The following is an 18,054-nucleotide window of genomic DNA, read 5'->3' on the forward strand; positions in this document are numbered from 1 at the left end:
AAATCGGGGTTCAAGTTTTTAGAAAGAGTTTTACACACATATGCACTTAGATTAAATTATAGTAAAATTCTATCTATCTCAAAAAAAAAAAAAAAAAAAAAAAAGGCAAAACAAACAACCAAGATACATGCTATATCATAAAAATTTAAACATGCTATAGTGGTATGTAGTAGTTGCTACTATTATTTAATTATTTTCTCTTTTTTTTTCTTTTTTCTTTTTAATTTGGGGAAGCTGAAAGGTGAACTGGTGAAGAGAAAAGAGTAAAAAAATTTGGAGAAAGTGGCCTTACGCGGATTGTTGACGTGTCTCTATGATGTGTCAATTTTATTTGCATTGGATCTCATTCTTACCAGTAAGTTAATAACTACCATTTTTGTCAGTACTCAGTATGAATAGACTCCTGATCATGTAAGAGAAAATGGAGGAAGCCTATCAAATGCCCACATTACTTATTATGAGCTTGCCAAGTACTTCATTAAGAATGTTGTGGCACTTGAACAAATTATATTTTGGAATGGGTTAACATCGGAGGAGATTGTAATTTGTTCACATTAATGGATTCTGAATTAGGATAGAGTTGTAAATCGAGTTTAGCATGTAGAAGGTTGTGCATGCAACTTCAGTGGTATTGACGAAGGAAGCATAAGTGCGCCATTTTTGGTAGTCGTACCCATGTCGAACATGAGACGCGGCTGCATGTGCATCCCAAACAAATTTTGTTTTATTTTTATTTTTATTTTTATGATGCAATCTGATACACTATTCTCTCTCCATCCTTTTTTTTTTTTTTTCGGTAAACCATGATATAACATTAAACCACGAATTCACAAGTCTATTACAATGCATACTAGCTTTATCAAAAGCTAATAAAGTCTCCACCACATGCGGTGGTTTACAAAAGACAACAAAATGAGTGAATGATTGCGCTCCTAGCTTGGCCAATGCATTTGTACATTGATTGGCTTCACAGTAGGAATGAATCATGCACTTGTTTGGAATTTGATTCAAGAGGTTCCTGCAATCAGATAGTAATGGTTCCATCATGACATTTTCAGCCTCATTATTCATAAGAATAACAATACTCAACGCATCAAGCTCAATGATAAGATTATTCAATCCCATCTCCCGTTCTCTCTCCATTTTTAATGTGGTCTAATACTGCCTGATACACTGCTGTCTCTCTCTTTTTTTTTCTTTTTTCTTTTCTTTTTTTGTTAATACTTGGTTCCGATGATAACAAAGTGATGGTATTGTTAAAAATAATGTGAGATATGGCTATGGTTTATATCTCAATTTTGTCTTCGAGTGAGATAATGGGGTATGAGTTTGCACCCACTAAAATTATGTAAAAATAAAAAATAAAAAACAAACAAACAAACAAAAAGGAATATCAGACTTTGGAAAATAAATAAACAAACAATATATGCCCAAAGGTTTGAGACACTGCAAGTTTGCAACAGTTGCCAGCCACAACCATAAATTTTATATTTTATATTTTTTTATTACGTTAAATCTCTTTATACATTTAAAATGGTCTCTTTTTTTTTTTTTTTTACTCCTACGGTTTTCTTTTGTATTTTAATTTCTAAACATCATGTAATCCATGTATTCACTTTATTATTTACTACTTTTCTTAAATTGAAATATGTTTACTATTATACGAAGAAGAAAAAAATGATTAGTAATATATAGAATATATAAATAAAAATATATTTGATAATTAATTAATAAGCGTATCCTGCCACACCTGTATCCTACTTTTTCAAAAATTGTCATGTCGCTGCCCTGCACCCGCACCCGAATCCAAATCCAACTTCACACCAAGCTTCCTAAGTATTGACATTTTTTTTATATCAATTTATCTTTTAGTTCATTCAAATATGGCCTCTGAAAACTTCATTTATGTCAAATTAAAAGTCAAGAGAGAAACAGAGAGAGATATAGAGAGAGACAAAGAGACCCATTCACCGAGTTAACTCAGTCACCATTTTCATCGAGCCAACTCGGTTGATATATATATTGTAAGGGCAGTGTTTTGGTTCCTGAGCCCAAAGGGTAGAAGGATTCAAGTCCAAAGAGCACAATACAATGAATTTGTAGATAATGGGCTTAAAAGTTAGGTTTCAATAGATCAAGTGACACCCACATTGGATTAAAGATAATAAGAAAGCAAAGAAAGACAAGTTCTAAAAAAGGAAATCCTTCCTCGGCAAAGTCTAAGGAAAATGGTTCTTGAATATAGTTCTTTTAGTATTGGATACAATTTCAGTTCTTGTTACTATAGTGTTTTCTCTATTGAATTTCTGATCCCCTCTCCTTGGATGGTCTCTTACATTATATAGCCCTCTTTAGATGATCTTGGCCCTCCATTTGTTGATCATTCAGGCCACCACTTGAGTGTTTGTTCCATCAGACACCTTCCCAAACCCCTTGTAAGTTGTGATAGCCAAGACAGCATTGTTCATGGGTCTTCTCCACATAAATGCAGTCAGGAGATTTGGTGGGATGCACTAAATGTGATGACAGCCACCATCCCTTCAGTCATGTCAGGGCTAACCCCTTTTCCAAAACTCATTCTCTACAGTATGACCTCATCTGATAACGTGTCATTGACATGGCCTTACTATCTGAGGGGGTGGCCTCCTTGACACGATAATGGCCCCCTTAGCCATGAGTATGACACATGTCACTATTACCTTATTTGAAGTCTTGTGCCCCACATATATGATCCAAATATCTAGCAAAAAAAAAAAAAAAAAAGAGGAAATTAAAACAAACAGTAACAAAGCATTTCATTAATTGCATAAAACATGAACATAAAGGATATATAGGAGCTCACATGAAAACCATCAAACAAGTCTTAAAATGAAATGAAATCAAACCTAACCTAAACTTCATCAAAGTCAACCCAACTACACCTACACAACATTAAATCCAATTTCCAACACCATCTCCCTAACCACAATCCTATTCCCCCCATAACTCGTATAGCCCCATACCAATTATTGTTGTTTCTCATGTATACCACAGAAGCAATTTCGTTAATGGCTTTGACGATGACAACTTGCTCATGCAAAAGAATTTGAGCGGCCCTATTCCTAGCCGTGGCTAGGAAGCACGGGGGCGAATTCAGGTTCGAGTGCGGGGACATGGAAAATTTTGAAAAAGTAAGATACAAGTGCGGCAGGATACATTTATCTACATATATATAAAACCGAAACTTCTAAAACTCTCACGATTTTCCATATCAGCACAATATTTAAATAAAATTATTATTTTATTTAAATAAAAATATTATTGTTTAGTCTAAACCTAACAAGGAGTGAAACTCTATCTCTCTAACAAGTCCAACTTAAACTCAAACTGAACATTACTTTTAAACAAAATTATTTTTGTTTAATCCAAAATTAATAAGTAGTAAAACTCTATCTCTCTAACAAGTCCAACTTAAATTCAAAGCCAAGTCCAAATTTTCAATAGCAAATTATGCAATGATGTAGTTTCTTAATAAATTTAAGATTATTTTTCTATTTTAAAACATGCCCAAAAAAAAAAATTATAACACATATACTAAGGATTGTGGTATTTTAAAGTTTAAACGTTAAACCACATGAACTTGTGAAAGTCTCCTAAATCAACATGTATCCTACTTCACAATTTTGATGACGTGAGGTTCAAGAAATAGATAGTCATCGCCAATTGAATTAGGAGATAGTGATTAGTGAGGTGGCAAAGGTTATTACCAAAATCTCTCTCAATCTCTTCAGTCCAGTTTAGTTTTTGGTATCTCTATACTGTTTCTTTTCTCACGTTTTTTCAGTGTTATGCAATAAGACTCTTAAATCTGATCATTCATATTATGTGTCACGGTTTATCTTTTACGTTATTGTTGTTAATTTATGACTTCTAGGATCATCAGGCTATTGTTAATTAAGTTGTACAGTAGCTTCTTTTCCTTTGTCTTTTGGTAAACCAGCTGACGGGACCGATGAATCCATCTCACATGGACGATCCCATCAATGTAGACGAGGATACCCTCAGGCAAGACAAGTAGATACCCACGAAGACAATCAAGCTATTCAATGCAGCCAATTAAACATGGAGCGGTTACAGAACCAGCTGTATGAACCATTGGAGCATTGAAGTCCTATTATAAGACACAAAACATTACCAAGAGGGACATTAAGGCCACCATAACTGCCCCAACGGCTAGAAGAAGCTGGGAAGACATATAAAAGGCCCTCACAGTGACAGCACAAGGTATAAAAAAAATACTAAGATAATTTCATTGCTATTTCTACAGTTCTATTTTCTTTTTGCAAAGAGTTACCTTGTACTGACTTTGGCATCGAAGACGTTGTGGCAGGCACCACACCGGTGACCATTTTGAAGATACGTTCATACAGGTTGGCGATTGGTTCCATCTGCCCATTTTGATTGAAGAAATTATGCTTCATCATATATAATATAAATTTACAATAAAGAGGGACATTCAGAACTCATAAACACTCACATTTTACTCTTAGAGTCGAAGATACATAGAAAGTCAGATAGAGAATAAAGATGAGGTGAGATTTATGAGAGTAAGGGAGAGTGATTTGTGTTGTTAATTAGTTTTGAGATGAATTGATCTATATTGTTTGATTTTGGGCTAAATTGATTTGTGATCAGGGTGTGCAAGATTTAAACTAAGTTGTGCAAAAATATTTTTCAGGGTAATTAAATTAATAATAAATATTTTTGTATGACACTAGTATACCGAGGCCTATTTGGGCCTTGAGCCTCCGTAATGTCTAGGCCCATTTGGGCCTTATGCGCCAACCCAACATTTTGTCCATTTTACCCCTTGGCCCGAGCTTTAAACCACTCTAAAGCCCATTGGGCAAGCAGTTTTCATCAGCACATGCTACACCACGTCACCTGGACCGCACTCAGCAAACCACTCCCCGAGCAATGAGGCAACTGCCCGGGTGTCGTCTCCCGGCCACCCAATAATGTTTAAGAGCGTACTATTGTCGAGTAATTCTACTGAAGTGGGAACCAGTTCCAAAGCCACTCTCACCTAAACACCCACCTATGATCAATGACATTAGACCTCTTGTTGCACTAATTTTGAAAGCAATCACCATCCCTCCACTCATGCTTGGCCATAAATAGGAGGAGCAAAGGAAGGAAAGGGGTTGGTGAAGAGGTTCTGTAAACAGCTTATAATTAAGAGCAAGAGAGTGACCAAGAAGGGGAGGGGATATACAAAAGCTCGAGAGTCATCATTGGGTCTCTTGGCTAGGATCACCCAAAGTAGGAAATTCAAAACCCACGTTACAAATATATTGTGAGCCCAAGACTGAGTTGGCCATTTAAGGCCGTTCTGGGCACACACAATTTTATATATATAAATATATTTTTTTTCCAAGTTAGGGGTTCAAATGAACCCCTGAATTACAAGTGCAACCGCCCCTGCAATACTATTGATCCAACAACTTGACCAAATGCCATATTGACTAAATAAGATAAAAAGAACTTTATTACACAAGTGGAACAAATTACAAAAGAAATAATAATAAAAAGTGGAACAAAATTATACTATGCTTATCAACTCGGTCACCATTTTCACCGAGCCAACTCAGTTGATATATATATATGATCCAAACATATAGCAAAAATAAAAAGGAAGATGAAATTAAAACAAACAGTAACATAGCATTTCGTTAATTGCATAAAGCATGAACATAAAGGATACATAGGAGCTCGCATGAAAGCAATCAAACAAGACTTAAAATGAAATGAAATCAAACCCAACCCGATCTCCATCAAACCCAACCTAGCTACACCTACACAACATTAAATCCAGATTCTAACACTATCTCCTTAACCACAACCCTATTCCCCCCATAACTCGCACAACTCCATACCAATTATTGTTGTTTCTCACATATACCACAGCAGTAATTTCGTTGATGGAGTTTGCTCGAGTTCTTTGGAGATTGGATTATCCGCAGCTGGAAAAAAAAAAAAAAAAAAAAGAGGAAATTAAAACAAACAGTAACAAAGCATTTCATTAATTGCATAAAACATGAACATAAAGGATATATAGGAGCTCACATGAAAACCATCAAACAAGTCTTAAAATGAAATGAAATCAAACCTAACCTAAACTTCATCAAAGTCAACCCAACTACACCTACACAACATTAAATCCAATTTCCAACACCATCTCCCTAACCACAATCCTATTCCCCCCATAACTCGTATAGCCCCATACCAATTATTGTTGTTTCTCATGTATACCACAGAAGCAATTTCGTTAATGGCTTTGACGATGACAACCTGCTCATGCAAAAGAATTTGAGCGGCCCTATTCCTAGCCATGGCTAGGAAGCACGGGGGCGAATTTAGGTTCGAGTGCGGGGACATGGAAAATTTTGAAAAAGTAAGATACAAGTGCGGCAGGATACATTTATCTACATATATATAAAACAGAAACTTCTAAAACTCTCACGATTTTCCATATCAGCACAATATTTAAATAAAATTATTATTTTATTTAAATAAAAATATTATTGTTTAGTCTAAACCTAACAAGGAGTGAAACTCTATCTCTCTAACAAGTCCAACTTAAACTCAAACTGAACATTACTTTTAAACAAAATTATTTTTGTTTAATCCAAAATTAATAAGTAGTAAAACTCTATCTCTCTAACAAGTCCAACTTAAATTCAAAGCCAAGTCCAAATTTTCAATAGCAAATTATGCAATGATGTAGTTTCTTAATAAATTTAAGATTATTTTTCTATTTTAAAACATGCCAAAAAAAAAAAATTATAACACATATACTAAGGATTGTGGTATTTTAAAGTTTAAACGTTAAACCACATGAACTTGTGAAAGTCTCCTAAATCAACATGTATCCTACTTCACAATTTTGATGACGTGAGGTTCAAGAAATAGATAGTCATCGCCAATTGAATTAGGAGATAGTGATTAGTGAGGTGGCAAAGGTTATTACCAAAATCTCTCTCAATCTCTTCAGTTCAGTTTAGTTTTTGGTATCTCTATACTGTTTCTTTTCTCACGTTTTTTCAGTGTTATGCAATAAGACTCTTAAATCTGATCATTCATATTATGTGTCACGGTTTATCTTTTACGTTATTGTTGTTAATTTATGACTTCTAGGATCATCAGGCTATTGTTAATTAAGTTGTACAGTAGCTTCTTTTCCTTTGTCTTTTGGTAAACCAGCTGACGGGACCGATGAATCCATCTCACATGGACGATCCCATCAATGTAGACGAGGATACCCTCAGGCAAGACAAGTAGATACCCACGAAGACAATCAAGCTATTCAATGCAGCCAATTAAACATGGAGCGGTTACAGAACCAGCTGTATGAGCCATTGGAGCATTGAAGTCCTATTATAAGACACAAAACATTACCAAGAGGGACATTAAGGCCACCATAACTGCCCCAACGACTAGAAGAAGCTGGGAAGACATATAAAAGGCCCTCACAGTGACAGCACAAGGTATAAAAAAAATACTAAGATAATTTCATTGCTATTTCTACAGTTCTATTTTCTTTTTGCAAAGAGTTACCTTGTACTGACTTTGGCATCGAAGACGTTGTGGCAGGCACCACACCGGTGACCATTTTGAAGATACGTTCATACAGGTTGGCGATTGGTTCCATCTGCCCATTTTGACTGAAGAACTTATGCTTCATCATATATAATATTGTACGGCCCTCGCGTCATATCCTACATTGGGCCTTGGGTCCTGGCCTGGGTATATGGCCCATGAGGCCAATCCCCTTATACCCGGCAGCCCACCCCCGGGCCACGCGTACTGCAATCTCGAGCCTTGCTTCTTCATCGTTTCTCGGCAACACCTTTCCATGGAGTAGATATTTGACTCAAGGGAAGACCTGCGCTGTACCTACCCGGCCGCTCCCCGGAGAGCCACCCCTCCCGAGACTATCGTGGAGGCAGGAACCAAGTTCCAACGCCACCCTCACAATTTCCCACTCCTACCTGACCACCCACTTACGATCGATAATAGTGGACCGCCGGTTGCACTCGTTGGCAAGTAATTATGACCTCTCCACTAAACTATGGCCTATAAATGCAACAAGGACTCGTCCGTCGATTCCGTGAAAGCATGCAGGTCCTCGGGCAAGAGGATGCCGCACGCCAGGCTCTGCGCCACGCGGCCACCGTTACCTCTGTCCCATACTCGGGCGCTGGCTGTAGACGGAAGAGGCTCGCCGCCGAGTTGGAAGGTGGGCCGCCATGCCGCCGGAGCACGGGAAGTAGACGCCAGGTCGATCCCGGTTTGCGCCACCGGTTCCCGGATGACAATACCGGCCGCAGGTCGCGGGGGCACGTTGCCCGAGCCCGTCTGAGTTTGGTCTGTTGTGCGCGGCCTTTTTCGAACTCGGGTCGGCAGGGCAGCGGGAGGCGAAGCATCATGGCCGGGTGTCTGTTGTTGCTGCACGGTTGGGCGGGCACTGGGGACAAAGCGGTCTAGCGTCATCTTCCTCCTGGCCACCATGGCGTAGCCTTGATCGGATCCTGTTTCAGATGAGTCAGTCGGTTCCGCGGCTGCACGCTCCCCTTCCCGAACAGATGCCTGGGGCTCTACGGGTCTCTCGGGCTGCGCAGGAGTTTCTTGCTGGATCTGCTCGTGGGCACGTCTCCTACGCTCGGCGGATACGCGCTCGGCTGAATCATCGCGAATTGGCTGTCGCTCGTCTGAGCAGATGTACCGGGGACCGAGATCACGCGCCTCGCCTACAGTTAGCCTTGGGGGGAGGAAGTTTGCGTGCCGGACGTCTATATACGAGATGAGAGGACTATCAACTAGCAGGGCTTGGTTGAACGGCTGCCAAGTTGAGTAGACGGGGTTGACTTCGAGGATGAGATGGGACGCTCGGAGTTGCCCGTCTGTATGTACGAAGATTTCTGACCTGAGCAAGAAGTTCAGATCCCGAACATGTACTACTCTGATGTCCGGCTTGAATCTTTTGGTCTCTGCACAGAAAATAAGGGTTAACATTCACATAACCGGACCGAAGTGAAGAAATCAAAGAAAATAAAGGTTAGTCACCGACCAACGTTGCGCGGCGAAAACGCGCAGGGTATCTCCTCGACAAACCAATTGCTGCTCACCCGAACGAAATCTTTTGCCGAGTTACGGTTCGAATCTGGTAGGCATGAAATAAGCCGTACCCGCGCATCCCTAGTCTTTAAGTAATAGTCAGACTCGACATTGCCGCACAGGCTATACATCTGATTAATGTCGTGGTGGTTTAGTTGCAACCCGTACAACTGGTTCAACCTACTTACACAACTCACCACCCGGTAAAAGTTGGGAGGGAGTTGGTTGGGACAAAGGCCGTAAAATCTAAGGGTACTAAGAATCAGAGGGTTGACCGGGAACCTAACCCCACCCTCTAAGATGGCCATCAAGGGAAAGAACACCGTGTTCTCACCACGGCACCTCTGGATGTCAATATCACCCATATTGCAATAGGCAATGTCTACATCGTTAGGAACGTTATAGGCCTCCCTAAATCTAGCCAAAGCATGCTCGGTTAAAAGAAGGTGAGAGTAACTCATTTTTCAAGACAAGTGTTTTTCAAAGAAAATTGAGAAAAGAAATTCTATAAATACCAAAGAATTGATTGAACTAGGCTAAACAGAAAAATGAGATGAAGGAGAGGAACTTACTGAGGGCTCTAAGGAGGAAGTGTGTTCTGGGCCAGGGAAAGAACCACGAAGGAGGGATGCTCGGCAGAGTGAAATATTCTAAAATGAGGAATGCAAAAGTGAGAACCAGAGACTAGAGGGACTATTTATAAGCATGGGGCGTGAAATGGGAAGCATTAAATGATCCCTTGGCGGGAAAACACGCGGACCGCCGCCTCAACTGCCACACGCGTAACGCCTCGGTACACGAACCGTCAGGTAATAATGACGGACAGGTCGTCAGTCGACTCCAATCGCGTCTTTTGAGACGCATTAATGTCCCCATCAACGACCGAGCAAAGACCCTTCGACTTCCCAGACGTGTATCTACCCCCTACGACCCTTGATTTACCCCCGAGAATGGGGAGCGAATCAAGGGGGGGCTATTGTACGGCCCCCGCGTCATATCCTACATTGGGCCTTGGGTCCTGGCCTGGGTATATGGCCCATGAGGCCAATCCCTTTATACCCGGCAGCCCACCCCCGGGCCACGCGTACTGCAATCTTGAGCCTTGCTTCTTCATCGTTTCTCGGCAACACCTTTCCATGGAGTAGATATTTGACTCACGGGAAGACCTGCGCTGTACCTACCCGGCCGCTCCCCGGAGAGCCACCCCTCCCGAGACTATCGTGGAGGCAGGAACCAAGTTCCAACGCCACCCTCACAATTTCCCACTCCTACCTGACCACCCACTTACGATCGATAATAGTGAACCGCCGGTTGCACTCGTTGGCAAGTAATTATGACCTCTCCACTAAACTATGGCCTATAAATGCAGGAAGTTTGGAGAAGAAGGGGGTTGGAAAAAATTGGCGCGCAGTAAGGAGAGTGTATGAATAGAGTGAGTAAAAAGAGAAGGTGACTTAGACCCACAAGGAAAGAAAAGAAAGGGCCTTAGGTCTCAGCGAGAAGAACGACCCAGTGTGGGAAATCCAAACCCACTATACAAGTAAGTTGTGAGCCCAATTGAGGCCCAGTCCTACGGGTTTTGGTATCGGGCGCGCACAAATATAAATTTACAATAAAGAGGGACATTCAGAACTCATAAACACTCACATTTTACTCTTAAAGTCGAAGATACGTAGAAAGTCAGATAGAGAATAAAGATGAGGTGAGATTTATGAGAGTAAGGGAGAGTGATTTGTGTTGTTAATTAGTTTTGAGATGAATTGATCTATATTGTTTGATTTTGGGCTAAATTGATTTGTGATCAGGGTGTGCAAGATTTAAACTAAGTTGTGCAAAAATATTTTTAAGGGTAATTAAATTAATAATAAATATTTTTGTATGACACTAGTATACCGAGGCCTATTTGGGCCTTGAGCCTCCGTAATGTCTAGGCCCATTTGGGCCTTATGCGCCAACCCAACATTTTGTCCATTTTACCCCTTGGCCCGAGCTTTAAACCACTCTAAAGCCCATTGGGCAGGCAGTTTTCATCAGCACATGCTACACCACGTCACCTGGACCGCACTCAGCGAACCACTCCCCGAGCAATGAGGCAACTGCCCGGGTGTCGTCTCCCGGCCACCCAATAATGTTTAAGAGTGTACTATTGTCGAGTAATTCTACTGAAGTGGGAACCAGTTCCAAAGCCACTCTCACCTAAACACCCACCTATGATTAATGACATTAGACCTCTTGTTGCACTAATTTTGAAAGCAATCACCATCCCTCCACTCATGCTTGGCCATAAATAGGAGGAGCAAAGGAAGGAAAGGGGTTGGTGAAGAGGTTCTGTAAACAGCTTATAATTAAGAGCAAGAGAGTGACCAAGAAGGGGAGGGGATATACAAAAGCTCGAGAGTCATCATTGGGTCTCTTGGCTAGGATCACCCAAAGTAGGAAATTCAAAACCCACGTTACAAATATATTGTGAGCCCAAGACTGAGTTGGCCCTTTAAGGCCGTTCTGGGCACACACAATTATATATATATAAATATATTTTTTTTCCAAGTTAGGGGTTCAAATGAACCCCTGAATTACAAGTGCAACCGCCCCTGCAATACTATTGATCCAACAACTTGACCAAATGCCATATTGACTAAATAAGATAAAAAGAACTTTATTACACAAGTGGAACAAATTACAAAAGAAATAATAATAAAAAGTGGAACAAAATTATACTATGCTTATCAAGTCGGTCACCATTTTCACCGAGCCAACTCAGTTGATATATATATGATCCAAACATATAGCAAAAATAAAAAGGAAGATGAAATTAAAACAAACAGTAACATAGCATTTCGTTAATTGCATAAAGCATGAACATAAAGGATACATAGGAGCTCGCATGAAAGCAATCAAACAAGACTTAAAATGAAATGAAATCAAACCCAACCCGATCTCCATCAAACCCAACCTAGCTACACCTACACAACATTAAATCCAGATTCTAACACTATCTCCTTAACCACAACCCTATTCCCCCCATAACTCGCACAACTCCATACCAATTATTGTTGTTTCTCACATATACCACAGCAGTAAAAATGACATTAGACCTCTTGTTGCACTAATTTTGAAAGCAATCACCATCCCTCCACTCATGCTTGGCCATAAATAGGAGGAGCAAAGGAAGGAAAGGGGTTGGTGAAGAGGTTCTGTAAACAGCTTATAATTAAGAGCAAGAGAGTGACCAAGAAGGGGAGGGGATATACAAAAGCTCGAGAGTCATCATTGGGTCTCTTGGCTAGGATCACCCAAAGTAGGAAATTCAAAACCCACGTTACAAATATATTGTGAGCCCAAGACTGAGTTGGCCATTTAAGGCCGTTCTGGGCACACACAATTTTATATATATAAATATATTTTTTTTCCAAGTTAGGGGTTCAAATGAACCCCTGAATTACAAGTGCAACCGCCCCTGCAATACTATTGATCCAACAACTTGACCAAATGCCATATTGACTAAATAAGATAAAAAGAACTTTATTACACAAGTGGAACAAATTACAAAAGAAATAATAATAAAAAGTGGAACAAAATTATACTATGCTTATCAAGTCGGTCACCATTTTCACCGAGCCAACTCAGTTGATATATATATATGATCCAAACATATAGCAAAAATAAAAAGGAAGATGAAATTAAAACAAACAGTAACATAGCATTTCGTTAATTGCATAAAGCATGAACATAAAGGATACATAGGAGCTCGCATGAAAGCAATCAAACAAGACTTAAAATGAAATGAAATCAAACCCAACCCGATCTCCATCAAACCCAACCTAGCTACACCTACACAACATTAAATCCAGATTCTAACACTATCTCCTTAACCACAACCCTATTCCCCCCATAACTCGCACAACTCCATACCAATTATTGTTGTTTCTCACATATACCACAGCAGTAATTTCGTTGATGGAGTTTGCTCGAGTTCTTTGGAGATTGGATTATCCGCAGCTGGTGTTGTCATCAACTCTTCCGACTGCAGCATGATTATTATATTTGTACTTATAAAATATTGTCTACCATGGACGGAGGTAGACTTGGGCCCCTTCATTTTTTTTGATAAAAAATATTAGTATTGATGGGACTGACGAAATCATGCATAGACGAGGAAAACTGGTCCGACGAGACGGATTTACACTGACGAGTTACCAGTTCATTGACGAGGATTAAGCACCTCATTTAATGCCGCCAATAAACGCCCTGGACGGTTACAAAACCAGTTGTACAAACCGTTGGGATAAAATTAAAAGCAACATGATGAGGCCAGAAAACGTTACTCAGAGGGGTGTTAAGAACCACCTTAATTGCCCAACGACTAGAGACTCCAACAACATATATAAAGCCCCCCACATGGCTAAGAAAGAGGTATGTGCACATTAAGATAGTTACTGTAAAAATTTTCTGATACACTACATTGCTCTTTCTTAAATAATTTCCAATACTAACTTTGGCATCGAAGACGTTATGGCAGGCACCGCACCGGTGACCACATTCGAGGGTACATACTTGCAGGAGGCCGAAGATCATTTCTGTCTACACGCATTGGCTGACGAATTCACACTTCATCAAGTATATATATAGCTACTCATTTTAGCAATTTTGTCCTGTAAAATTACACTTTATTTCCTTTAATAATATCATTGATTCTTTTAAAAGTAATACTATAGTTACAAACTTTTCTACAACATTTTTACAAGCTGTTGAGTTAGTTAATTCTTATTGGTTTACATTTAGATCTACCACTTACATCATTTTTTTATTTAATAATAACCACTCATCACATCAACAATTTGTAAAAAAAATTGTAACTCTAGTATTTTCCTCTTTCTAAAGGCCATAAAAAATTTTATAGGCACAATCACAAAATAAATTAGCCCAACAACAAAAATTACCAATAGTAAAAGCTAAAAACAATTAAATTCAATCAACAAATTTTGCTCAAAACAAACAACCCAATCCTTTAAAAAAATTTTAAATAAAATAATTTTGTCCTTACCCAGCAACAACACACATCAAAAACACAAAAAATAAAAATAAAAAATAGAAAATCCCTTAGCAATTAGTTAAGCAGCAGAGCTGGAGCCCAAAATTGCCGTACATAGCCAACAACAAAACCACCCTCTTAACTCTTTAAGTCCTGACTCTGTCCTTGTTGTCTACCGAAAAAAACGAGGGGGAGAAGAAGAAGTAGTTAAGCCAAGGCATCCATATAACATTTTCAAAATTATAAAATATTGTTCACTGAAAAAAGAAAGGGAAGAACAAAAAGTTTTTAAGCTGAGTCTTCCATATGCCATTGTGTTAGCAAATTAACACAATACCTTCAACTACATAAACATTATGCCACCTCCATACATGAGAAGCTAGCACCAACTTCTACGCATACGCAAAACGAAATGCCAGCTACATAAGACAAAGTCACAAGAAGCACCAAAGCCCCATCGGTCCGCCACAAACACCAGAGACAAAACTAACAAGTAATAAGTAATACTACTGGTCTAATACTATAGCATTCAACTAAAAGTCTAATCCCACAAGGCTACAGTCATATCAGATCTAACTTCATCAACATAACAAAAGCTTGGAAACGACACACTAGCTCTTGGTCCTGATGAACTTGGACTCGTCAATGGGGATACCCTCTTCCTTTGCACGTTCTTCTCCGGACCTTAGACCACCCTTGCGACCCATCTCCTGGTGCCCTTCTGTTCCCAGCTGCTTCCTCCTAGTCTGCCCTCCTCGGCTCCTCCCTTCTGTTACGCAAAACCAACAAAATTAGCAAAATTAATATTATATTGACCAAGCCTACCAAATTAATTATCTAAACAATACCATCCAAGAAGTTTTAGGGTTCAATAAACCAGACTATGAATTATAGAATTTCTGGGGGATTTTATGAATAGAGAGTTAGAGCATCCACATTGGGCTTGCTATATGCCAAATGCAAGGCATATTTGGCATACAAGTCCAAAAAAAGGCCAGCAATTGGAAGACCATATGCTAAAATGCTAAAAAAATTTGAGATATAGCTACAGTACTATCTCAAATGTAAGATGGTACTGTAGCTGAATTACAAAAAAAAAAAAAAAATCTCATTTCTCTATCCTCTCTCCTTTTAACCTGCCAATTTCTCTCTCCTCTCTCATTTTTTCTCTTTCTTTCTCTCTCTTCCTTCTTTCTTTCTCATCTCTCTCTTCAGACCCAACACCCCGTGGTGGAGATCGATGGTTGGCAAGATTGGCACGGCAGAGATCGGTGGGTGACGAGATCGGTGGAGCTGTGGCGGCTGTGGCGTTGTGATCTGGTGTGGGTGTTAATGGTTTTTTTTTTTTTTTTTTTTTTTTTTTTTTTTTGGGTTTGCTGGTATATGTGATCGGCGTTGTGGTGGCTGTGGCGTGGCAGAGATCGGTGGAGCTGTGGTGGTTGTGGCGTTGTGATCTGGTGTGGGTGTTAACGTTTTTTTTTGTTTTTTTTGTTTTTTTTTTTTTTTTTTGTTTTTTTTTTTTTTTTTTGGGTTTGTTGGTATATGTGATCGGCGTTGTGGTGGCTGTGGTGTGGCGGAGATCAGTGGATGATTTTTTTGGGTTTCTGGGTTTTAGAAATTTCTAGGTTTGTGGGTTTGTGGCGTGGCGTAGCGTGGTTAATGGTTTGTGGCGTGGTTAACGGTTTGTGGGTTTGTGGCGTGGCTTGTTTCTGGTATATAAATTTCTGGGTTTGCTGGTTAATGGTGGTTTTTTTTTTTTTTTCTTTTCTGTTTCGCCGATCTGGGTTGTTGATATGGATGATGGAGGAGTTGGGTTGATATGGATGATGGATTTGGAGAAGGAGGCTGGAAGAAGGTGAAAAGTAAAGGAATTGAGGATTCTGGAAGGGACGCCCGTGGAGGAGAAAATTGAGAAAAAACAAAAAATATATTTTATTACGTAAATATATTATTTTAATGAATAGAAAATAAAAATAAAATTTCAAGATGTTGAGTATATTGTAAATGGTATGGTATAATTGATAAAGTAGATTTTTAAGACAATAAAATAAGATAAAATATAAGATCCGGATATGAATGCTCTTAAATAGTTGACTAAAAATTTGAAACACCAATTCCTTATATATCAAACCAGCAATGAAATAGGCACATACATTGCCTACATGCACGTATAAAGAGCTAAATTGCCAGTTAATTAACCTTCAGCGAGGTGTTCCTGGGCTTCAAGGCTTTTGCCACCGGCCGGTTCCACCAGGGACTACAGTCTCTCCATGCCTAGCCCTGGCGTAAAGTTCCTGTCTTTTCTGCTGAGAAGACATATTGCTCGATCTCTATTTTGCTTTTTTGCTAAGTGAAGCTGATTACGTGCAATAAAAGTATAAAATTCAATGAAATCTTTGTGATAGACTGATAGTACTGGTTTCAATGCGACGCTTGGGATTAGGATAAGTGAATTTATTCGACAAGTTGTGAGGGAAAAGCATGTTCAAGTGTAAGACACGTGGGGTAGTGATTCAGCAAATTGAGGAAAAAAACCACAGGACACGGAATAAATAAAATGGCACGAGTCATGCCTTTGTGACAACACCGTGTAGGGGAGAACCCCGTTTCTGTGACACGTATGCATTTGTCTTTCTTCGGTTGGAGATAGGAGAGTCACTTTTAGCTAGCTATCTCAAAAATCATTAGTCGATGCTTAATTTCACTGTCTGAAATGTTCTGATTGGATATCCGAGCCAAAAAAAATTGTTAAGCAAGTAATCAAAACTTCACGATAACATTTTTCCAAGAAAACAAATTAATGAATTTATTATAATATGATAAATCCATTTTTCTAACAGATTTTATTTTTTTGCTAATCATCTATATAAACAGATTTTATATTATGGAACTTGATTCAACAATAAAGACCCATCTCTGTATGCTTCCGTGTGATTGCATTATTTGTAGGGACAGAATTTGTTGCACTCTTGTTTGCAGCAATTGTTGCATATATAGTTGACAATCAAAAAGAAATAATAAGTGTCCAAGAATCACGTGCAATATTCATGACAAGTTTGACCCATGCACCTTATTTTATACGCAATAATACTCGTTTTTAGCAAATCCTCTCCCTTATTTGTATATTTGTGGGGACATGGAGGTAGCGGGGTCTACAAGCAACAGCCTACAGCTAGGAAATTGTAAATGGAGTAGTAGTGGACATTTCATGATGCTAATTAATAATAAGTGTGGAACAGTGGAATACATATTTATGGTTAAGTCAAAGAATCGGTATTGAAGCATTTACTCATACAAAGCCTGATTGTTTCAAATTGTTCTCGAAGCTGCCATGCAAAAGTTAAATGTGACAGTGACCGACACCAATTGCGTGCAGCTTGCTCTTACCTTTCACTTAAATCAATTTGTAAAGTTATACTTTAGCTCCGAAGGATAAAGAAATGCACAATTTATATAGAAAAATGTTAACAAGCATCGTGTAGTGCTAGTTAAGATTGAATCCTACGTAATAAAAAATAAAACAAATAAAAGAAAATACATAAAAGTACTTATAAAGTTGAAAAAAAATAACAAAAAGCTGTAAAAAATAAGTCAAAAAAGTTGTCGTTAACAAGCAATTTACAGTGCCCATTAACACAACATATTTATATATTATTCTCCTCTTTATCATATCTTCTTCTTCTAAATTCTAATCGTTAAAAATCAAAAGATTTCAATTCAAACTATTACTTCTCTTCTTTCAGGTAGTTTACTAACTTTACTTCTCAAATTTGGTCGGTCATTACAGTCTGCATTGAAATGTTGAATTATCTGCATGTGATGTTATTGTAATTTTTTTTTTTCAAGTGGCCTGTTCCATGCAATTC

General features: G+C 38.8%; 1 protein-coding gene across 1 annotated transcript; it reads right to left on the minus strand.

Annotated features, from left to right (window-relative positions):
* Positions 1-14,261: 14,261 nt before the first annotated feature.
* LOC112015523 (protein SLE2) lies at positions 14,262-16,613 on the minus strand. The gene is given in 3 exon segments (XM_024047930.2): positions 14,262-14,954; positions 16,388-16,427; positions 16,429-16,613. Coding segments are annotated over 3 exon segments (273 nt in total). The 5' UTR covers positions 16,507-16,613; the 3' UTR covers positions 14,262-14,799.
* Between the last annotated feature and the right edge of the window lie 1,441 nt (positions 16,614-18,054).

Source organism: Quercus suber, unplaced genomic scaffold, assembly GCF_002906115.3.
Source record: "Quercus suber isolate HL8 unplaced genomic scaffold, Cork oak 2.0 scaffold_503, whole genome shotgun sequence".
Taxonomy (NCBI): Eukaryota; Viridiplantae; Streptophyta; class Magnoliopsida; order Fagales; family Fagaceae; genus Quercus; species Quercus suber.